Below are 23,758 nucleotides of genomic sequence, written 5' to 3'. Positions count from 1 at the left end.
CCTTAAAAGGTAGTGCCTATTTCAGTAGCACCAACTCGCATATTAAAGTGCTATGTGCAGTACTAATTTGGGGAATTTTTATTTTAGCCACTGCTCTAAGAACAATACATCATGGATAAATACGAACTCATTAAACAAATTGGAGAAGGATCTTTTGGCAAAATATTTTTGGCAAAAGGAAAAATGGATGATGAGCCATGTGTTATCAAAGAGATCAATTTAACTAAGGTAAAACAAAAAAACCTGAATTGTATTTACCAGGTTATGCTACTTGCATTTAGCTGGGTATGAACTTAGGTTGTTTTTTATCTCCTTTGTAGTTCCATCTCAATTATGTAGAACTAAGCTTTCCAAAGATTGTATTCTTTATGAATTTATTATTTTAAAAGCACAGATGAAATACATGTTTTGATATTAAGTCTTAGCTTTTTACTGCATTTTTGTTCTTTTCAAAGCTTCTTTCTGCCTACAGTGTGTGGCACTGCCTAATTCAAATTCTGTAATAGTTGATTCAACTACAATGAAAATATTGCCACTAAAGTAACAAATCACAATTCTGTGGTAAATTTCTCTAAACTTTTTAATTTCCTTGTTTCCCACATCCATCTTTCAGACAGGAGTAATTCACCATGGATTCTTTGCAATTCTCATTTTTGTTTATGGCAGTTCGATTAATCTCGTCTGATTTTAATTTTCCATTCTGGTGCTGTCAGCAACTGAGCTGCTTGGCCAGACACCCTTTCAAGGAGAACAAGAGAATTAAGTCATTTTAGGAAGCTGTTGGTCACATGTGTTTTAGATTTCTGATTTAGAATGAGCTCAGTTGGGCCATGAAGCTTCTGCCTTCCTTCCCACTGACTGCAGAGGCAGCTTAGGACCACTTGCTCAGGTGTTGGGGGAGTACCATGCCTGGATCTGGTTCCATAAAGGCACTTCAAATCTCTGTGATTTCAGTTCAGGGGTTTGAACAGTCCATTTCAATGAGTGCCTACATGCTTTTGACAGGTCTGTTGCTATTCTGGGCCACCCCAGTGAATTTCTAATATATTAGAGAATTACAGTAGAAGAATGAGTTCTAGAAAGAGCTGTATGCCTTCCAGATTCAAACCTGAAAAGCTGATACATGAGTAATGACAGCTAAATTAAAAGCTGAATAGTTTCTCTCTCTGCTCGTGACCAATAAACCCCATGCATTTCTAATCTTAGATTTTGATGTACAACTAAAAGAATGGCTGCTAATGAAATGTTACTGTGAATCCCACTTGTTCAAAAATCAGAAGCTGGAGACAGAAAATTGCTACTTTGAAGTCAAGAGATTTATTTTTTTTTTAATATGGTAGAGTGTGTTTTATTCGGTTACTGATTTTTAAGTCTTTAAGGATTACATTTCAAAAATATTTCTTAAGAATGAAGGTAAGAAACTTTACAGTCCAATACAAGAGGACATTTTGAAGGATAGATACTCAGAGAAATGAATTTTTAAGTAGTGTTGATGGAAGTGTGATCATAATAAGCTAAATAGAAGTTTTTCATTAATGTAAGAGGGCAAAGAGTTTGCCTGGTATGTTACAAGAACAAGTAACACCAGTAAAATGAAGGATTTCTTTTCTTTTTACTTTGATCTTTTGACATCACATCTGTTGCCATTACAGGGTCATCTGCATCCATACTTTTCAAATTCTTATGGGATTTCTTTAACTTTAGAGTTTAAATTCTTTAACTTAAGTTTAAAGGTATACATTTGCCTGTTTGTAAAATGTTGAAATTGGGTTTGACTTCAGTCATGTTCCAATTACTGAATACACTTTCAAACATACACTGCAGTTTTTTTTAATGTTGTATATACATCATATTTTATAATTTTTCTACATTGTCTTGGTACACTGTATTTTTGTATTTGTGGGAATAGTGTGGTAATGTGACTATTTTTGAAAAAGGTTAAATATATAATTGCTAGAATTTAGTTTCTTAATTATTTGTAGATGCCTGTGAAAGAAAAAGAAGCCTCTGAGAAAGAAGTCATCCTGCTGGCCCAGATGAAGCATGCAAATATTGTAACCTTCTATGCTTCTTTGCAAGGTTGCTTTTAACATTTCTGTTTTAATTGTGGTGGAAGGAGTGGAAGGCAGAAAACCTACATTGTTAGCATTGTTAGTGTTGACCACTCCTAGCCCTGTCCCTAATGCCTTACTTAAACATGGGGAAAGGTCTCAACTCCTAGAAATGGACACCAGGCATCAAATTCAGGCATCACTTGTGTTTTTCACCTGTGTGAGTGGATACTTGGCATGAATCCTAGATCCTGAGCTCTCTGTACTGTACAAGTTGAACTTTAGTCTTGATTTCTTGTTGGAGTCCACAGTTTAATGGGAATTTTCTAAGAGTTTCAATAGAGGAGAGCTTTTGAGTGTAGCAAGGAATAAGCTGATCAAATAGGACAAATGGCTGACCAAATAGGTGAGAAATAGAATAAACATTTTATCTGGTCTAACCTTGGGTTCCTCATATTTTGTTTATCCACATCACATACATATGACATTATATGATAATGATACATACACCATCTATTCATGCACACATATATACATACTTATGTATGCATGTACATGCAGACAAAACAGGCAAGCACAAAAAGAGGCTATTAAATAGAAATGCCATCTGTTAGTACCTCTGAAAATGTCTTTCAGCATCTGGAATGTAAAAACAGTATTGGCATTTCATACCTTGATACAACACTATTTCCAGGGATCAAGTATCAATCTCATAATGCTGTGCTAGCCTTTTTTCTTCAGATATATTTTGAATTACCACTTAAGGATAAAGAATTCTTCAGGACTGAAGGAGATAGAAGGAATTCTATTCACCATGAAAGCTAATTCCCTCTCCCATAAGCAGTGCCTTATGTCATAAAAGCTATAGTTGCAGCTTCTGTTCAAATTGTTCTCTGTGACCAGGACTGTAAATGTTTTAGGGGTCATGTAAATCAGATAGTTTTCTAACCCCAGAGAGGTAAGAATAGGTTGAATTTTTCTATTAAGCAAGCTCTGCTCTTTATTTTTGCTTTTTTGGAATATTGTCTACTTTTAACTTTTTCCCCAAGCCTTACTGCATACTTAGTTATTGAGCAAAAAACCTGAACTTTGGAGCATTCTGCTAAGTTTCCTGTAAGAACATCTCTCAGTGGGGTCTCTTGTGGATTTCCTCATGTGTTTAATATTTTGCTAAGTCTCCATTTAAATATATTTTCACATCTTATTTTTGCATCAGGTTTCACTGGTTTCTCAGTTAGTCTTTAAAAAGGAGGAGCAGGTAGAGGTTAACTGCTACCTTTTGAAAGAAGGACCGTAAAAATAAAAATAAGTTGTTGCTGTGTTAATGAATAATACAGGAATAAAGACAAAATTATGCTTTTCCTTTTAGAAAAGAACAAGCTATATATTGTGATGGAATACTGTGATGGTGGAGATTTAATGAAGAGGATAAATATGCAGCATGGAGTGCTGTTTGATGAGGACCAGGTGAAAGACATTTTCTTTAGAGGGAAGAATATATTCTGTGAAACACATGGTTTGAATTATTCAGTAATAAATGAACTTTTAAAGAAAACTTTGGTGATTTTAGTTGGAGTATGGAAAGGTTTTTTAGCACTCTTTAAGGTCTGAAAAGAATTCATTAGCAGTATGAGGATGACTTTTTTATTGCCCCCTTCCTCCTATTGCTTCTTGTGTCATAGATGTACTTTTTCTTTACATTAGTAATATACCCATTAAACCATGAAGACCTTCTTTTAAATAGTGCTTTCCAGTTATTGGGAGGATCTATTACAAACAAATTCTTAATTTGTTGGTGCTAGTTGCATCACAGCATATCCTCTTTCGTACTGAAGTCTGTGGTAAATCTCTCATTCATTTCATTTCAGTCACAACTTCTCTGATGCCATTTAAATTTTAAACCAGCACAGAGAAACAAGCTCAGATATCTGACTGCTTTTAGGCCATGTTCATGTATATTTTATTTTGTAAATAGGGAGTATGATAAGTACTGCAATTCACAGAAATAGGATTTCCCACTATCCCTTATTTATTCCCTTATTTTTTTACTAACTCTTAACTTTCTGAAGGAAATTTTCTTTATGTAGGAATTAGTGGACTGAACTCTGGGATTATTTAGTAATAAATAAAATCTACTTTTGCAGGAACAATAAAATTTTGCTTAGAAACCAAAGAGATACTATCCAACCTGCTAGTGGAAATATACTCTAAGGCATAAAACTGAAGAAAAAAAAAAGTATTGTGACTTTTCTTTTTGCTTTAGTAGTAAAAGAGGAACTCCTTGGTGGAGAAGTCAGTTGAAAGTGAATTACTGGTTCAGTAATCATGAATTTTAAGATCCTATTGGGAGTCATACTAGAGGCAGAGAGAACATGAAAGAAAATACAGAGAAGACAAACCCACATATCATGGAGGCCCAAAGGAGAGAACCAACACACAAATCCCTTGACAATGCCACAGAATAATACATATCCAGTACAAGGCAGAAGAAATACAGACAGAAGAATGAAGTATAGAAACTAAGGATACATCTGCTAATCAAAGAAATGAAAGCAAATTTTCCCAATTTAACATAATAGTGTTAAACTATATTTTCAAATGTACTTCTGAGAAAGCCTCATTTGTGGCATCAGCCCTAATCAGGAAATTATCTATTTTATGTCAAGCATTGCTAAATAGAAGGTTATTACTTGAATCAAAGTCTTTCATGTGCATGAGTTTTCCTAAATAGAGAAGTATATCAGCAAGTTGTAGTTTTGTTTCTTAATTTAGTCCAAAGACCCTTATTTAAGAAGACACGTGTATATTGGAAATTAAATATATGTTTAAAAGCTGTACTGGGCCAAGGATAAAGGATAAACACATGTGCTTACTTATTATACAAGTTTCTTTATATCTCACTTCTTTCACCACATTTCAGTCCTTCTTTTTTCTCTTTTTTTTTTCTTTTTTTTTTTTTTTGTTTCCTGGATCACATTCAGTACAACTACAAGTACTACTGCTGGCTGGTATGACTTCCATCACTGAGGATTAAGAGGCCACTTCCCAATTCTGTCTTAGTTATTTGCACTCCCTCACTTATTAAAAAAGGTCTATTATTCTTATTCTCCTTTGGCATGATTCTTCAGTCCTTGTTCACAAGTGCATGTCCTGGCACAGTCAGGGAAAACTTGATGGTGATAAGGGAAGTAGGGTAGGTATCTATTTCCATTTAGTTTAGTGAGAACACTAAATGGAAAGGAAAAATCTATGGCATTAACTTTAAAAATACCTTTTTCACTGTTTTACATTGCATATGTTCTATATATTTTAGATTTTGTTGTTGTCTTTATTTTATATATTTCAGTAAGATGCCCCATTAAAGTCACACTAATTCTTAGGTATCTATCTCTGTAACTTTCATCGCAGATTCTCAGTTGGTTTGTGCAGATCTCCTTGGGCTTGAAGCATATTCATGACAAGAAGATTTTACACAGAGATATAAAAACACAGGTAGTAAAACTGATACTGGAGAGGGGGTTATTTTGTCCTGTGAAACATATGCTCGAGAAGGCCTGCCAGCTTTCATTATCACATACTGCTTTTGGGTTTATTTGCAGAACGTTTTTCTTAGCAATAATGGAAAGGTGGCAAAGCTTGGGGACTTCGGCATAGCGAGACAGATGAACAGGTAAGCATGGTTTTTAATCAGTCTGTGACCTGCCCCAAATGGAATGTTTGTGAATGTCCAGAATGCAGCCTGAACATGCAAATTGTTTGTGGATTGTACTTGCTGAAGGGATACAAAGGGTCTGACACTACATTTTCTCCTGTTATCCTAAAACATGCCATCCTGCATGGTACCACAGATCTGTTTCTGGAGATACAGTCCTTGCTCATGCAGCTGTTGGCAATGACTTCTGTTATCTCATAAAAACAAAAGTGAAGAGCATTTAAAACTAAAGAGAGAGTAAAGGAAGAGAGTTTGGACATATGTTGTGTGTTGTCCAAGACAGAGCCTATGTTTATTTTTTTTAAATACCCAGAATGACCACCTGGGCCTGAGAACATAGCATGGCTGGCCTTTCATCTCTATTGTTCTCCCAAAAAGGGAGGCCTTGTCTTTAATGACTTTGGGGACAAGGTTGGCCTATCCTGGATAGTGGCCAGGTGTGGCCAAAACATGCCGGGGGCATGATAACAACAGGGAAGTGCTTAGATTTGATCTCTTTTTGTGCTTTTTGATTATCTTTGACAGAACTCAGCTCTCAGTATGTAGACTACTGATGCCCAGAGTGTCTTCCTTTGGAAGTGTTCTGGGCATAGCTGCTGTAACGATTGTTTCTACACAGCAGAACAGCACCCAGCAGATAGGAAGTAAACCTCAGAATTTGAATGTCCAAGACATTCAGAAAATAAAATATGTAAAAAAAAAACAAAACCAAAATGTAATAGACTTATACAACAATATAATTTGTGCTTGACAGTACTTTTTGTCCTGTAACTAGTGAATTAAGTTTCTGTGGAGAGCTGACACTGTCTGGATGCCAGGTGTCCTTAAAAGCTCTGTTACTCCCCTCCTCAGCTATAAGAGAGAAAATAGAATGAAAGGCTTGTGGACCAAGATAAAGGACAGGGAATTGCTGTGCTTTCTGTTGAAGTGCAAACACTCTCCACTATTAAAACAGTGGAGAACTTACACAGAACTTCACACAGAACTGGGAAATGCCGTAGTTTTTCATGGGATGTTCCATTATTCAGCTATTTGGAGAGCAGAAGTAATGTCCCCTGTTTTAACCTGTGGCAGAGAAGTCTCTAGTTCAGTTGTTTGCCAGTTTTTTGCAGTGTGTAAGCCTTTCTGTTCATTGTGTTTCATTAGTACTACAGAGTTTGCCCATACCTGTGTAGGGACCCCCTATTACCTTTCACCTGAGATATGTGAAAATCGACCATACAACAACAAAACGTAAGTCTCTTTCCTTCCTACGTGTGTGAGGATGTGCAGGCATGACCGGACTTTTTAGAATATTTTAAAGAATAATATAAATATTTTAAAGAATATTTTAAAAGAATAGTAATATGATTTAAATCAGTATTTGTACAGAGCATGGGAATTTCTCATGGTCACCCTTTGTGAAGTTTTGTATTATTGTGTACAATGATTAGGTGCATCATTGTACACAACAACTACCTTATAGTATACAAAAATGTCAGTAGTATTTTCACTTACAATGTCCCAAATATAGCAATCATGACTTTGCTGTGATTAATCTTAAGGCTTAATATAATTATATATTTCGGCTTTATAAAATTACTTCTATTTTAAACTCTCATTTAATACTTCTTGTTAGTAGTGGTGGGAATTGCAAACCAGTATTTTTCCCTTTGCTTAATCTGCTTCTTCATCAAATACCAAATTTATCTAATTTCCAAGATGTAAGAAACAATGCATCTTTACAGTTCCAAGTGTAAAGATTTTTGATACACTCATTTATTATTTATAAAAGCACACTAAAATGAAAACTGCTAGTTTGGCTGCTTTGGAAATTTGCAGTAGCCAGCTGCAGGAAAGATAAATAGGTCTGAGGCTTACCACAAAATACCAGATGAGAAGCACTGCAAAGTCAGGAGGTGAGTGAGCCTAGACCCCCTTCTCCTTGTGGGGAATATGATCAACACCAAATGTCCTGGAGCTCAGAGTAGCATCTCAGCTCTCAGGTGCTATTCAGACAAGTTTACTCCTGTATTGTCTCCCCAGCTATCAAATCAGCTTTGTCCTTCATCGTGCTATAAATATTAAGTAGACTTCCTGTATCATGTGCCTTTTCAAATTACAATTAAAAAACCTAATTAGATACCATAGAAACACTGGTGCCACAACTAAAAATAAATTTCTAGTTGTTCTTTTTAGTGCATCTTAAGAAAAAATAAAATTTTCACCAGTCTGTGACAGAATAATGGTAATAAATTTGGGAGCTGATAAGAGGTACTGATTACATGGATGAAAATATTATAGACTTTTCATTGAAACTTTACTTCTTATTCACAGAGATATTTGGTCTCTTGGCTGTGTGCTTTATGAGCTGTGTGCACTAAAGCATCCTGTAAGTACTGTACAATCATCTCCTTATCATATTATTAGAAAATATAGTGGTCACCTTGCAAAACCTGTAGTAGTAATAGTATTCACAGTCAACTACAAGAGTTATTTTCATCTTATTTATTGATATTAAAGAACGACTGCTAATATTGAACTTTTCATATTGTATCTGTTTTGTGTGTAATAAAATAAAAAGTATTATGTTGTAGTCCTATAATTTACATATATGCATGTGTACAAACTTTGAAGATATATTGGCTCTTTAAAAATTACTAAACGTTTTCAAGACAGATAAACAATGGAAGGAATAAAAGACAGCTTTCAAGACTAGGCTTAGGTATTATAATTTTACTCATTTCTATTTGAAAAGACCAGTCTACACTTACTAAAGGACCTAAACCCCACATTTCCCCAGAAAGTGGTTTGAGTCCCAGGAAGAATTTTCCTAAAGGCAATATATTTTGTTTGAAAGCACATTTATGTCAGAAAACAGCCGAGATAGCATCTTTAGGAAGCTGTGTTGTCCTCAGCCTGGTCTGAGCCTCAGCCTGTGGCTATTATATGGAGAAGGGAACACAGCATAAACTAATCTTGACAGCAGGAAAAGGATCAGATTCCTGGGACCAGCAGATGTTGACTTTTTGCTGAGCTCGGATGTGGGAGAAGGTAGAGCAGCACTAATAGAGCAAATTGTGCTGAGCTAGGAGCAAGGGGGATACTGCTGAAGAAAACTGCTGATTTCACAAAGTGGCAAAACATGAAATATTACTTTGTATGAATATTAGGTGTTTTATTCCATATTGCTGCCCACTGTTTCAGTGTGAAGGCAGTGACTCAATGCACAGGTAGACAGGAAATGCCAGCGAAGCTAAGGTGAATTCAATTCTACCACCTTCGGAATTGCCACATAAATAAAAGGGTGATTTTAGAAAGAAAAAAAAACTTGGGTTTTTTTTTGTCTCTCAGTGAGCTGAGAGGACTGAATTATCTGACTGGCGTCACTTGTTAAAAGATAAGGATTATATCTTCATTCTGGTGGGAGCACAGAATGCAGAGGCTGCTGGGTGAAGTGAGGTTTTGAAGGTGGACCCTGTGAAGACAATATGTATGTAGATCTCTGTTGAGCAGCTTTTGGCAAAACACATCATGTTTCATTCTGGAAAGATGGGGTCCTGTGTTACTGTCTGACAGCAAAGGGTGAATAAAACTCTTCCAGGTACAGATGTCATTAGACCTTTTAGTTGTGCAGCTAAAAGCAGGAAAACATGATCAGAGAGTATTTATATTAATTTTCTACATCAAACCATGGTTAGCAAGGAAGGATTTGCGGAGGGATTCCACAGCACAGGGCTTCTCCCACCTACTCTGCTCTGAGAGACCCCTCCTGGAGTGCTGCATCCAGCTCTGCAGCCCCCAGCAAAGGAAGGTCATGGAATTATTGGAATGAGCCCAGAGAAGGGCCACAAAAATGATCAGAGGGCTGAAACATCTCTTCTACAAAGACAGGCTGAGAGAGCTGGGGTTGTTCAGCCTGGGGAAGAGAAGGCTCCAGGGAGACTCAGCAGTTTTTCTGTGCCTAAAGAGGGCCTGAAAGAGATGAAGAAGGACTTTTGACAAGGGTATGTAATGATAGGACAAGGGAGAATGACTTTAAACTGGAAGATGGTAAACATAGATATTAGGAAGAAATTCTTTACTGTGAGGGTAGTGAGGCACTGGCACAGGTTACCCAGAGAAGTTGTGGATGCCTCATCCCTGATGCGGAAGGACAGGCTGGATGGGGCTCTGAGCAGCCCAGTCCAGTGGAAGGTGTCCCTGCCCATGGCAGGGAGGTTGGAATGAGATGATCTTTGAGGTCCCTTCCAATGCAAACCATTCTATGATTGTGTCAACAAGTACCTGTTTTCAAATTGGGTTGTCTAGTCCATAATTCTGAACCAGCAACACTTACTGTCCTCTTTTCACTGTTTTCCCTAATTAAGTTTCAAGGCAATAGTTTGCATGAGCTGGTGCTGAAGATTTGCAGAGGACGTTTTCAACCAGTGTCTCCTAACTATTCCTACGACCTGAGGATATTGATTTCCCAGCTGTTTAAAATATCTCCGAGAGATCGACCATCCATCAATTCTATCCTAAGGAAGCCCTTCTTGCAGAAACTTGTTCTCAGGTATCTGCCCCCTGAGGTGAGTGACTGTGCCGCTGCCTGCTGAGAGAAAACAGGTATGAAAGTAGCATAAACAGTTCTGTCAGATATTGTTTTTTTCTGATAGGCAGCACGGGAAGAACTCAGTCACGCTGTGGTATGTAGAAAAAGGCCTTCAGCATCTCACTCTAGAGGCAAGCAGATACAAGGTAATGATAATAATATTGTGTATCATTAGTTCTACAGTAACATTTGTTAGTTATGATACAACTGTTGGGTGTAACTTTCTCCAGCAGTCTTTACTGCACATTTGGATGAAGGGTTTCACCCAAGTGTAAAAGTAAACAGAGGAGAGAACTGCAACAGCAGAACCATTCACCCAGGCAAGAAGCACTGCTGTCCTGTTCAGGGAAAGACAGCTTTAACACCAGCTCTTCAGCTGAGGTCATCCAGAAGAGCTGCCGTAGGAAAGTGCTGAAACGTTAATCTTGGTTCTTTATAAAACAGAATTTCCAGAAGTGAGAGGCTTTGGTCTTGTTTGTGTCTGTCACATGAAAAGCATCCTTACTGTGTGAAAAAAGCATAAATCTTGTAAGACATGCTCCATAGTGTTTTACAAAACAATAAGAAAGTATTTTACAAAGTCTTACAAATTTTATTAAACTGTGAGACAGTGAACTCTATTTTGATTTAGTGCCCATTGATAGACCAGATTATGTATGCAGTTTCTAAAAAAACCTGAATGAGGCTAAATATATGTCTATGAACTGTTGAATATCTGGCATGTTTCTGGCAGTGTAACTTTGTTGTAATTATATATTCTTCATTATATCACAATGAGTCCTCGAATTTATCTTTGGAATATCAAAACAGTTAAAACAGTTCTGTGAAAATAACCTAGGTAATTACTTAACAACACTTTGGACTCCCCTCCTCCCCCCACCTCCCCCCACCAAAAAATATTAATCAGTAGTGTAGGAACCCCTGTTATTCTGAAAATTACTTTCAATGAGGTTTATCTGCCCGCACAACCAATGTAATTTGGACAGAAGCCTGAACTACTAAATAACTTAGGCACTTAAAAAAAATCTCTGATCATTTAATCATAGTTTTAATACATTTTGTCTTCCAAACATGATAGTCTAACAGTCAATACTCATGTAAGATTTAAAACTCACTTAGAAACTACTTAACCCAAGAAAGGATACTGCTTTTCATTACTGCATCTAAGATATTTGCAAAATATTGACTGACCAAAGTGGAAAGGTCTGTACTTGTATTCTCCTACATGGGAAACTGTAAAAGTAGATTTTTCACTTTTCAGCCTTTTTTTCCAAATTTCACAGGTACTACAACATTGCCTTGTGATTTGTAGCATATGGAGGGTCTGGTTTAGAAAGAGAATGCCTAAGCACAGGCACCCAGAGCCTGTGAATTAGACCTCCTGTTTTGTGTTCTTGGAACTAGCATGAATATAAAGGTCTCCCTCTTATTCAGTGTGCTGTGCAAAACTTTGTGTGGTATGGTGTGAGGTATGGTGATGATGGTGAAAGGATGTAAGAAATGTTTACTAACCCAGCCTGTCAATGTTAGGTGTGGGCATCCTACTATGGTTTGCAACCACATGATCATTAATTATGAAGAGAGCACAGAATGCGTTTTTTTAATCTCTTATTGTTAAAAAGCATATAAACTTCAGAAAACAAGAGTCCAGGACCCACTTTCTCTGGAATCTGGAATAGTGATGCCTTTCAAGAAACAGGAATTATTTCAAAGAAATGAATGGAAGCCTCCTTCAAGAGTACAACAGCCTATTATTCAGGTACTGTGTATCCATATTCGCATATCTATATATATATATATACACATATATATATTTATACACAAACAAAATTATCTTCAGAATTATACATTATTGTACACACACACACTCATATATATATATATATAATCTTTAGAAAGCAAATGCCTGCACTTAAAAAGTTACTTTAAAAGGCTTAAGACATGTGTTTGGCTATATATATATAAAATAAGTATTTAGCTTAATGCTTCTGCTAGGACAGTAGAGACAGTTAAACGTACCTGAATCCTCAGAAGAGATGTTTTGAAAGCCTAAATGGGAAATACTGAATCTAGGCTGCTTTGGTATGGTCTTTTGTAACAAAAGGATTGAGACATGCTTAGCATTTATGTTTGCACAAAGATGAATAAGCTCCATGTTTGCATTTTTTGCTATAGAAGCAAATACACTGATCCTGTTACTTCAACCCTTCTGACAGCTCATTCATGGGCAAAATCACCAGCACTCACTGCCATTGCCTCAGATACTTGTTACTGACAGCCTTCTCCCAAGTGCAAGCCCAGTTTTTCACAACCACTTTGTCTCTCGCTTGTTTTCCACCCTCTCCTTTCCTCAGGCAGGATATCAGCTGTATGCTATGCCCAGCCTCTTTCTTAGCATCACTGCACACATTTATGTTTATCTTTAAGAGCATGAGGTAGTACCTTGAATGCTGATGGACATAAGCACAGCCCATTTAGGATCTGGGAGCCCCCAGATCTGCACACTGCAGTTACATGAGCTTAACTGCTGATAGGTAATGTGGAATTCCCAGAACTGCGTCCATCATGCAATCACTAACACTAACGATGACTAATACTGGCCCTGTGTGGAACGTAGGACTTCATTTTCCTCACAGTTACATTTGTGCCAGTGCAAATCCAGAGATGGATTAAGTTGGAAAGACAGTTTCCTTTCACTGCTATAATCAAAGGCAGAATTTTGTCCACAGTGTTTTGACCTACACTGGGAACACATTCCCAGAATGTTTCCACATTCTTTCAACATCCAAATAAACAGTGTGCAGGGTTTCAGGGACACTTGCATAGTGCCATACTTTGAAGATATTGCTTCAGGATTCACAGAATCACAGAATGGTTAAGGTTGAAAAGGACTTCTGGTCGTCACCTTGTCCACACCCCTGCTCAGGCAGGGTCATCTAGATCCAGTTGTCCAGGACTATGTCCAGTTGGCTGGGTATCTCCAAAGATGGAGACTCTAAATCCTATTTGGGCAACCTGTGCCTCACCCTGAGTCACCCTCCCCCACAGTGAAAAATATGTTTTGTGATGTTCAGAGGGAACCTTCTGTGTTTCAATTTGTGCCCATTGCCTCTGGTTCTGTCACTAGGCACCAGAGGAAAGTCTGCCTCCATTCTCTCTGCGCCCTCCCTTCAGGCAGCTACAACCATTGATAAGATCCCACCTTCAGGCTAAACAGTCTGAGCTATTTTACCCTTTCCTCTTAGGAATAATGCTCCAGGCCTTTCATTGGACTTTTTCAAGTTTGTAACTGTCTCTTTTGTTCTGGAGAGCTCAGAACTAAATACAGCACTTCATGTGTGACCTCACAAATGCTGAGTAGTGCAAAAAGATCACCTCCCTTGACCTGCTGGGAATGCTTTTGCTAATGCAGGCCAGGATGTCATTCACCTTTTCAGCAAGGGCACATTGTTGGCTAATGGTCAACTTGTTGTCCACCAAGCCCCCCCTTCTTCTTCCCTGCCAAGCTGCTTCCCAGCTGGATGGCTCCCAGCATATACTGGTGCAGAGTGTAGGACTTTGCACTTCCATTGCTGAACTCCATGAAATTTCTGTCATTCCATTTCTCCAGCCCTTTGTGGTCCTTTTGGATGGCAATACAACCCTGTCTTGTATCAGCCACTCCTCCCAGTCTGTGTTATCAGCAAACCTGCTGGGGGTGCACTCTGCCCCCCTCTCCTCCATGATCTAAATCATTAGTGAAGATGTTGAATTTTAGTTACTGGCCTTCAGCTGTGCTTCACCCTGTGATCATTATCCTTTGGGCCACTTTTCAAGCAATTTCACTGCCTGCTCATCTCACTCTCAATTCATCAGCTTCCCTATGAGGATTTTATGGCAGACAGTGTCAAAAGCCTGCATGAAGGCAGTTGCCTGATAGGAAATGTCCCCTTAGTCTCCATGCCAGTCATTTAATTGTAGAATGTTAGTGAGTTGGTCAAGCATGCCTGCTTCACTAGTCACAGTTCTCAGTCCCCTGGCATTTATTTGAATAGCCTAATTTGTTCTTCCTACTGCTTGGGATTGCCATCTGGAAACCATACTGTAAAGCCTACTTCACTGAGGAATGAGATAAACACTTGGGGTTACTTCTTCCTTGGGAACTTTGATGACAGTTGGAAACTTTCTTCTTACACAGATATGAATTTTTATTCAACTGTAATCTGGACTGTACCACAGGTACATGAGTCTACTTTCAGAGTATCTATGAAGGAAAATGGGGAGGAATAGTTAGTGTATTTAACTGTGAAAGTGATACTTAGATTCATGTACATTTATGTAAGAAAGTAAGCAAAATTTAGCATTTTTCTCATGCACCGTATAGTCTCCAACAATGGAAAAGTTTGTGGATGTCTGACCACAGTTATATCAGGCAGTGGCAGCTAGCTAGGTGATCATCTTCTCTCCATTGTTCTTATGAGAAATGGAAATGACAGTCTTGTCTCAAAGGAGGAATACAGGGATGTTTCATCACAGTGAGGGCTTTGAGAAATGAAAGCCCAACTCCCACATGCTCGTAATCAAAGAGATGTGAAATGAAGCAGCACAGTGCTCCCCTGAAAGCAGCCATCAATGCCTGTACTGTCCAGAGCTACATCCCAGGTTCCCTATCACGTGTCAAAATGAGGCTGTCCTGGAAATAATTCAGTGCTTTAGGCTCCAGAACAATGAAGTGACTCTAGGGCCAGGATGCTACAGAGTACAAAGCCTTATGCTGACTCACTCACAACAATGTGAGTAAGCTGCTGCTTAATGACAGGAGCTGATGGAACAGGGGAAAAGGAAAAGGCAGTGGTGAGATCACATAAGCCCTGACAAGTTTGGAAGTTTCTGGATTATATTTGAAAGGATTTGGAAAACTTACACTAACTATACCATAGACAGTCATATTACCATGCAACTCAGACAGGGGAGAAGTACAGGAGGTTAATTCAAACTTGTGCTGATACATATGAGTACAGGATAAATAACATCCTTTGTTATATTTCCAGCCACAGACATCCAGATTTAATATGGCAGAAAGGCCAGGAAGCATTAGAGTGCATGGTCATTATGGTCATTACTATGAGAAGCTTGAGAGCTTGCAAAGGAAAGCTAATGTGCATTATGACCTTTCTCATATCAGCCAAAGAGTTGAAGATTACTATGAACTAAAAGGACAAGTTGCTCCTCCACCACCCGACTGGTAAACACATCACTCTATTTATTTTGTCTTGCGTATTTTGAACTATCAGCCTTCCTGAGTAAGTAAGGCTGGCATAGCTGATTTAGCGGAATGCCTCCTCTCCTTCGTCTTGGATAATTTTTCTTTTTTTTTTTTACATAAGTTTGTCGGACAACAACACAATTCCTGTTCATCTAGAAATTCCATTTGAATTGGCCTAGTGTTTGACATTTCATTGTCAAAATGTCTCCCAAGTCTCAGCCCCGTCTTTTACTGGGTAAAAAGTAAAACGTAAGCTTTCTGTAGAATCTCTGATTATACCAGGGATAAACACTGCCTGTCTTTCACAGCAGGATGAGAATAATACAAAGATCAGAAGGAGTTCTGCACTGAAGGGAACTGAGTGAGAGCAGACCATGAAAGTGGGGTTTTTTTCCATATAAGCAGCGCTTATATTTCTGTTTCAGATATAAAGACCCTTTCTCTAGCAGTTTATTTACTTCAAAGCTTTTCTGTTACAAAGTAGAGGTACAACCTTAGGAGATTTCCTGTCCATTCTGTGACTGGCCATTTTAGGTGTGGATGAACATTGAAAACGTTGAGAAAGAAATTTTGAATACTTCCAAAGCTTTCCTTTAAAGTTGACGGAATCATTAATTTGCATTCAACAACAACAGTGTTTAGAATGTTTCAGTTACAGATCTTCAGATTTAGAACATCTTTCCTGACCTGAATTTCTGATGCCTTATTTAAGGACAGAGTCAATTCAGTTTTGTCTCCCTGCGGCACAAGTGGATTCCTGAGGCAGGAAATGAAATAAATGGGAAACAGGGAGCTTACAGGTGACTGATGGTTTTTTTACAGCAAAAAGCAAAGGAAAAGTTTAGAAAATGCACAAAGTTTGCCTGATAGAATTAGGCAGAGAGGAGAAAGACAATACAGCCCCCATTATGACAATTTCCACTCATTTTGAGGACCAGGGAAATAAATTTTGTTTTAATTAATGCTTTCAATAACAATTGGTTTAATTAATGCTTTCAACCATTTATCAAATAAAAGGTGGAAGGCCTTTGCTGCACTCTTCAAAAGGCTTAAGTAACTGAAGTAATAGGAAAAGGAATGCCAGGAAAGAATGTTTCCTTATTTTACTGTTGTGTCATATTTATACATATTTTATCCACATTTATATATCCATGTAGTATAAAGAAAGTTCGGTTTGTCATATGTTGTAGAACCTATAGAGAATTATTTGTGCAAAGGTAGCAGAGTTTGTGATATAAAACATAGTATATGTACATCACTTTCTTCTCTCAGGACTGCAGAATTTCTTCAAAGGCGGTTTGAAGCCCAGCAGTACAAGATTAAAGTGGAAAAACAGATGGTAGGTAAATGATGAACCAGAGAATAAAATCTGTAAAAGAAGGAGAATGAAAATCCAAAGATGAATGGATGTTTTTTGAAAAGCAAACTGTAACACTGTCAGGTAGAAGGTTTTGCTCTAGCAAATTCCCTGATCTGCTCTGCAGTGTTCATCCTGAGGTTTTATTTCCTCATACAAAACTGTAACAATGTAAAATTCTACTGTGATTTTTTTCCTGCAAAAACATACACTTTCCTTTACTGCATTCTTCAGTAGAACAGGGAGAGTGAATTGAGTGAGCACTAAAGGAGAGGATTCTAAATGAAACTCATTTGCTCTGGGATTCATTTGTACATCCATAGGGACTGCGACCATCCTCTGCTGACCCATATCATGACCAAATACAGCAGCAGAAAACCAAGGAAGAGCATCTCAAAAACCATCAGCAAAACACGTCTAGAAAGAATGAAATGAAAGAACAGGTAAATGAATCTCTTCCTTAATTGCCTAAAACTTTCTTCTTATACTCTTGACAGTAGTGTTCCAGGCATAAGAATTCTTTTTCATCAGATTCTCTTTTCCATCATTGATTCTTTTCCATTCTTTTTCCATCTTTTAACGGAGAAACAATATACCTCTATAGTTTTGCTTTTGGGTGACAAACAGATACTTCTATCTTATGTGAACATATATAAATACATTTATTCTTTCTATCTTTGGTTTATTAAAAACATATTCTACCCTACTGTTCTTTAATAGGAGTATTTGAAACAATTGCAGAAAATTCGGGAAGAATACCACAATGATATAAAAGAATTCAGAGTTAGAGCAGGAGTACTCCAGGTAACAAAGCTCAGACATATGGGTATTCATATTTACTTTTTTATGCTAGAATACTTTATTGGGAATTGAAATAAACATTTTTAAAAAATATTCCTTAGGAAAACCAGAAAATACAAGATAAAACCTATCTTGTGAGGCAAGGGAAAGCTGAGCAACAGTCTGAAAACAAAGATATATCTGGAACAGGAGAAAAGTCACTTCAGGTATCAGTACCATCTCCTTCTAAATAGGTCTTTCTGTGTGAGTCCCACACTGTCTTTGATTCATTCTCTGGGACAAATCTGCCAATATCAGTAGTATCCTCCTCAGTGATCCTGGATCTGAGTTTTAATAAAATGAATTCTGAAATGAAATGAAATGAAAATTAATTTCACTTGATGAAATTAAGTGGGTTATAGGCAGCCAAATTAGGAGAGAATTTGGATTCCCAGTGATTTGATGGGAAATGCATGATAATGATAAAGAAACATTAGATTTTGGGTCTGCCTTCTGTGACTATATTTCATGGGCTCTCCATCTTTTGGAGAAACTGAATAAAAGTAAAATCTGTAAATTGTTATGGTTTCTCTTGAGGCTGAAGGCATGCACTGATTGCCACAGATCACAGAAGAAGCTGTATACTATTATTTACTTTGCTTTTCTCTGATGCATTCTTATAGGAGTCATTATAATATGAAAAGGAGTAATTAAATATTTTTAGTTGTTGCCAGAAAACAAGATATTGCAAAACAGGGCTATACTTTTTACAGGCATAGGTTTCCACTAAAATCTTGATTTTAATCACTTCTAAAGTTTTCCAGAATGAAATGAGTTTGAGTCATCTTGCATGTGATCATAAAAAATAAAAATCTGTATTATTTTTATCTTGTCACAGTACTGTATCTTTCTAACATGGGTTTTTGAAAAATCAGAGGCTTGCAATTTGTGCAAGAGTTTCTGTTTTTCTTTTGCCAGATAAGCGAGAATTGGCAATGAATGGAATATTCTTGAAAATCTTCGTAAAGGAAATTCATGACTATATTTGCTGCTTAAAGAAGTCTCTTTCTTTATGTGGTATACATATATTCAGTTACAAAGAGTGTAATTAAAACTGTTTTTTGTTTTCTCCTTCTAGGATATGGAGGAAAACTTTAAGCAAATCAAACTCCAGGATAGGGAAGACCAAACAATATTAGAAAAGAGATATAACACAAAAGTATCCATCTTTACTGTTGTATTTTTAAAAAAATTTCTTATTATATCTGTACATTTCAAATTACTGTATTGCTATGGTAGGTCTGGAAATGAAGTTATTTGAGAGTCAATTAAGAGTGCTGGTTTTCTGTTTGTTAAAAGTTAATATCAGAAGAAAATAAATGAGTTTTCTGACCATGTGAGGAAAACTCGCCTTAGATGTTCCCACCTAGTAATCAATCTCTACCTCCTCCTCCTTATATCAAACTGCATTAGTAGTGCATGGGAACTCATGTTTATTCAAAGTCTAAGTAGATTCAAGTCTAGTCAAGAATGCTAATTTTAAAATATTTTGTTATAAAATGTGATTCCCTATACTGCTTTCAAAATCATAGAAGGAGACGAGAATTGAATTAGAAATGCACATAAGATACCAGGAATATTTCTGACCATAAGATCACTGTGAAATCGACTAAAAGTCTTTTATGAAATATTGTGTGGAAGCAGTACAGTATTCAATTTTAGTTCTGGTTGACAACCAGCTGTAAGAACCAACTCTGTGTATTGCAATGATTTGAATTAAATGTTTACCAAAAGCCCTTAAAATCAAAAGTGGATGCAGTAATTTTACAGTACCACTAAAGGAAAAGGATTATATTTAAGGAGGTCTGTTTTTGTCCAGTATGTTCAACTTTGATCTTCTTAAGCAGAAGAAGAATGTTGTAAAATAGAAGTTATTTTCAATAGAAGAATAATTTTCAAATTTGTAGTTCCATATAATCTGTGTACTTTTAATTAAATGCTTCTATTTATTAGAACAAATTATTAACATGTGAATTTTCTTTAGGGAGGAGTAAAATTTGAAATTAATTTAGATGTATGTTTTCCTGAGGAGGACAGCATTCAAGAAGCAGAGGTATGTTTTAGTTATATTCACAGCATTTACATTAGAAATTTGGAACCATGACAGCTCCATGATCTAAGATTTGTTTCCATTACCATCACCCTCTGCCTTTGTTATAATGAAGCTTCCTATTGAGGATTTGTTGTCATGTTGCATATGTCTGCCCTTCTACAAGAGGATAATTGCTTACAAGAAAATTGGGTGATACTTGGGTCAGTCTTTCACGTGGTAAAATGAAGGAGTGCAGATTTTTAAGTGTTCTAAAATGGCTTGAGAGGAAGAATTTATCTCAAAACTGAGTTAGTCTGCAGATGCTAAATTTAATTTGTAGATTGTTTTAGTACATTTCTGTTTCTTTTCAGAAATGAAATGGTATTGTATTGTATCACAAAGCAAGAACAACTACAGACAATATTATGTTTTCATTTAGTAAAATTATATTTGTGGCTTATCAACATGCAATAGCTACATATTAAGATTTTATTAGTATATTAGAATTTAAAAAAAAATTCCTAACAGCAACAAAAAAAATTTATTATATATATTTTTAATTTATGAAGCACTATTTTGTCATTCTTTTGTTTCACATCTCTGTGGAGCCCCATGCAGCCCTCTGATGAACAATGTGGCTTCTGAGTCCTGCTGCTTCACTTTTTGTTACACAATTTTCCTGTGCATACCAGAGGTTGGCTGGCAAACACAGTAAAATGAGAAGGGATTAGCTATTGTACCATCTTTGTTTACTGCTTCCAGAGTAACTTATTGTTTTTTCAGGTATTAGATAAACTCAATGAGACTTTAACTTTTGTGGATGGTGCGAATCTTAAGGAGAAATTGGTGGAAGTTTATGAAAATCATACAGACAGAGCTTTGGAAAAACTGTCTGACTACCCAAAAGGTATTTATTGGGGAAATGCAATGCTGAGTATTAATCCTGAAAATTATATAGGAGTTACATAAATTCAGTAACTCAGGCTATAGCAAGTTTATCTCATGAACTCTTTCTTTATATCACATAATATTATAATCACAGGGACATCTACTTGACAAAAAAAATCCAAAGAACTTTGCCTCTTCTATTTCTTCCCCTTAGAGTCCATACATGATATGAAGAAACCCAGAAAACATTGGCAACCTGGAGCCCCTCAGACACTACTGAATTTTTTAGCTGGTGCTGATGTCACATCTGCATGTCCTACTATGGCTGGAAATGAACTTGGTGAGAAAGTTTTGAGCACCTAAAATTCAGACTGAATTCATCCATACCTGAATGTTCACATGATCCAGCAGGCTTTTAATTGCAGGACTTTGTAACAGCAGAGGTCATTGTACGTGTTAAGCCACAGAAAACAATTGTCACTTTCCCCTCTCACACTGCAATCATGTTGTGTTGCTCATACGTATCAGGAGCACTGTGTTTTATCAATCACTCTGGCTCAAAATGCCAGTCTATTCAATTAATCATCACCACTTTCTCAGGCCTTGAGCTGATGACACACAGCAACAGGGCAGTGAGTACCAGTGCCATCCTTGGAGCGTGGTGGAGTTCTGTTTTCCCTCTGCACACAGCGGCGGTGCCACCACTGTCACAAGTGCCACCTCACCCCGCTGTGGCTGTGGGGATGCTCCACTTGAGAAAAGTCCCTAGGCTCCTTACAGTACCACTGTGTGCATTGCCAGGCAGACAAGTATCTCCAGTGGCTGGTTTCTGCAAACAGGAACTCTTCCAGCATTCCAGCACGCTCTGCACACCAAGATAGACAAAAAATCACCTGAAGAGTTTGCATGGATAGTAAAGACAAAGCAGAATATTATTAATACACCACCTTTTGTTCATTCTGCCTTAGATTAAAGACCACTGGGCACAAAAGAAACAGAACTTCTGTTAAGCTCCTTCAAACCAAGAATCCAACAAGTTTCAGAGTAAGGACTGCTCAGGGAAACTGCACCTGCCTGTTCCAGGTTTAATAAGAAGTTACTTAACCATTAAAACCGGTGTTAAACATTTTTAGTGATGAGTAGTCCAGACCATTTTTCCCTATCCATCAGATCAAGTACTTATTAAAAAATCAGGAGTATTCCATAAAGGAAAAAAAAAAAATCAGAATTGCACAAAAAGAAGAAATCAGTGTTGAGACTAGAAAGTATGAATCTGACAAAAGACAGTGCTGAGCTAAGTAATGCTTTGGTGACCTAAGAACCTTGGTGTTCTTCAGCTCACCATGTTATTCTGCCTGAAGACATCCCAGAAAACAGGAAGCAGTGGAAACAGACACCACCAGAGACACTCCTGAGCATCTTAGCAAAAGCAGAGCTGTCTGATGATTCCTTTATCTGTTTTGAGGAAGACAAAGGTAGGATGTTTTTTTCCTGTAAATTCTGCATGTTTTTCTTTAGTGTAATATTTCTTCTACCCGTGACAGAGGGTCTGTGATGAGAAACAACATTTTGAAGCAGTTGGCAACCTAGAAAAGCAGGGACAGAACCTCTGCTCTGTCCCTGAAGCGCTGAGAGGCCTCTTCCAGGATATTGCTCTTTTCAAAAGCAGGGAAAGGGGCAAGCCCTACTCACTGGCTATTACCTTCATATGTAATTCTGACCTTTGCCTTGCTAGACAAAGGAAAGGTGCTACTGCCAGCAGGCTGGTAGGTACCACAAACCTGGAGCTAGCCCCTGCAACTGCTGAGCTTGAAGAACCCTGTAAAAAGCATCTATTCAAATACATGTGATTTAAATGACAGTGGTGACTTTACAACAGGGTCCATGGTGAGACAGCTGACACTGCAATTGACTCAAACTCACCTGCACTGCAGCCCACTTTCCTAAGGTAACACTGTTAAAAAAATTACATTTACTTTGCATCAACAGAAGTGTGACATTTACATTGTAATTTGAACAACAAAACACTTCAAGCATTTATTTGTTTGCTATTCCTCTATTCCTTTACACATACTTTTATAGTTTTCTACTATACAGCTGAGGGAAAGTTTCTCTTTCTTTACAGAAGGGAGATTAACTCTGTTGCCTCCAGAAGAAAACAAGGAAGATGATTCAGAAACATACTCTGCTGTTGATGTTGATGAAGGTAGACTTGAGCCAAGATCAGATGGTGAAGACACGTAAGTCAAGCACATCAAGAGAAAAATCCACAACTGGACAGTTTTTTAGGTTGCATTGCCTAAAGTTTTACTGTGTTCTTAAAAATTCATAAATAAAGAAAACTTACAGTCTGCTAATTTAACTTTTAGTTCTGGAATTTGTCACAGCCAATTCAAATTCATTAAAAATTACATTTAAAATGTCATTAAATATTACAGCAGAAATATCAACATGGCCTTGCAGCTCTTTTCTCTTGCCTTTTAAATACAGGTAAACAATCTGACAGAGACAGAAGTTCACATTAGGTGTGTTACTTGTATATTATTTATAAAGTGTTTAAAAAAACCCTGGTAGTCCTTGAATGGAGAAAGGTTTGCTATGAAATTATATTCATTTAATTAATATAATTTTCTTGTTTTACTGTACAGAAATTTTGAAGATTCTGAAGATGAACTCAGACACGAGCTGGAAGAATCTCTGGAAAAATTGTCAACTTCTCCAGCAGAAGAGTCTCACATCTTTTCAATAAATAAAAGTCAAACAGATGAAGAAAAGATGAGTTTACCTCACAAACTTGGAGAATCTGATGATGATTTAGAAAATAATAATGGGTAATTTGGTGTTGATGCACATGAAGAAGGCAGCTTTGATTCTTTTTCTTTAAAAGAAAAACAAATCAGGGTACATTTCAGATATCTGAACATTGAAAAATTCTCATCCAGACTGAAATGCTATTTCATCTATTATTCTTACCTGGACATACCTGACAAGTCTTGCTTAAACAAATTTCTGATTGTGTACTCTAACCATTTTTGTATCATGTAAGAGAGTCTCCTAGTT

The 23,758-nt window shown here is 37.1% G+C and overlaps 1 protein-coding gene across 1 annotated transcript; it reads left to right on the top strand.

Moving 5' to 3' along the window:
- Positions 1-85: 85 nt before the first annotated feature.
- Positions 86-23,533, top strand: NEK5 (NIMA related kinase 5). Its single transcript, XM_041407361.1, has 22 exons — positions 86-228; positions 1,983-2,079; positions 3,421-3,518; positions 5,460-5,543; positions 5,651-5,721; positions 6,910-6,996; positions 8,080-8,134; positions 10,113-10,317; positions 10,414-10,482; positions 11,959-12,095; positions 15,367-15,560; positions 16,854-16,920; positions 17,262-17,381; positions 17,659-17,742; positions 17,841-17,945; positions 18,857-18,937; positions 19,763-19,831; positions 20,594-20,717; positions 20,913-21,038; positions 22,036-22,173; positions 22,851-22,938; positions 23,347-23,533. The coding sequence occupies exons 1-22, from the start codon at positions 112-114 to the stop codon at positions 23,531-23,533; spliced, it is 2,403 nt and encodes an 800-aa protein (XP_041263295.1). The 5' UTR covers positions 86-111.
- Positions 23,534-23,758: the final 225 nt, after the last annotated feature.

The sequence above is a fragment of the Onychostruthus taczanowskii genome, unplaced genomic scaffold (genome assembly GCF_017590055.1).
Source record: "Onychostruthus taczanowskii isolate IOZ18803 unplaced genomic scaffold, ASM1759005v1 scaffold26, whole genome shotgun sequence".
Lineage (NCBI taxonomy): Eukaryota > Metazoa > Chordata > Aves > Passeriformes > Passeridae > Onychostruthus > Onychostruthus taczanowskii.
Note: the sequence above shows the minus strand (reverse complement) of the source record. Positions and strands in the feature narration are given on the sequence as shown.

Bases quoted from the DNA above. Each gene is read 5' to 3' on its own strand.
- NEK5 (XM_041407361.1), top strand. From the start codon at position 112: ATGGATAAATACGAACTCATTAAACAAATTGGAGAAGGATCTTTTGGC. The intron at 17,382-17,658 runs GTAAATGAATCT...GTTCTTTAATAG, and splicing joins AGAATGAAATGAAAGAACAG to GAGTATTTGAAACAATTGCA. The intron at 22,174-22,850 runs GTAGGATGTTTT...TGTTGCCTCCAG, and splicing joins CTGTTTTGAGGAAGACAAAG to AAGAAAACAAGGAAGATGAT.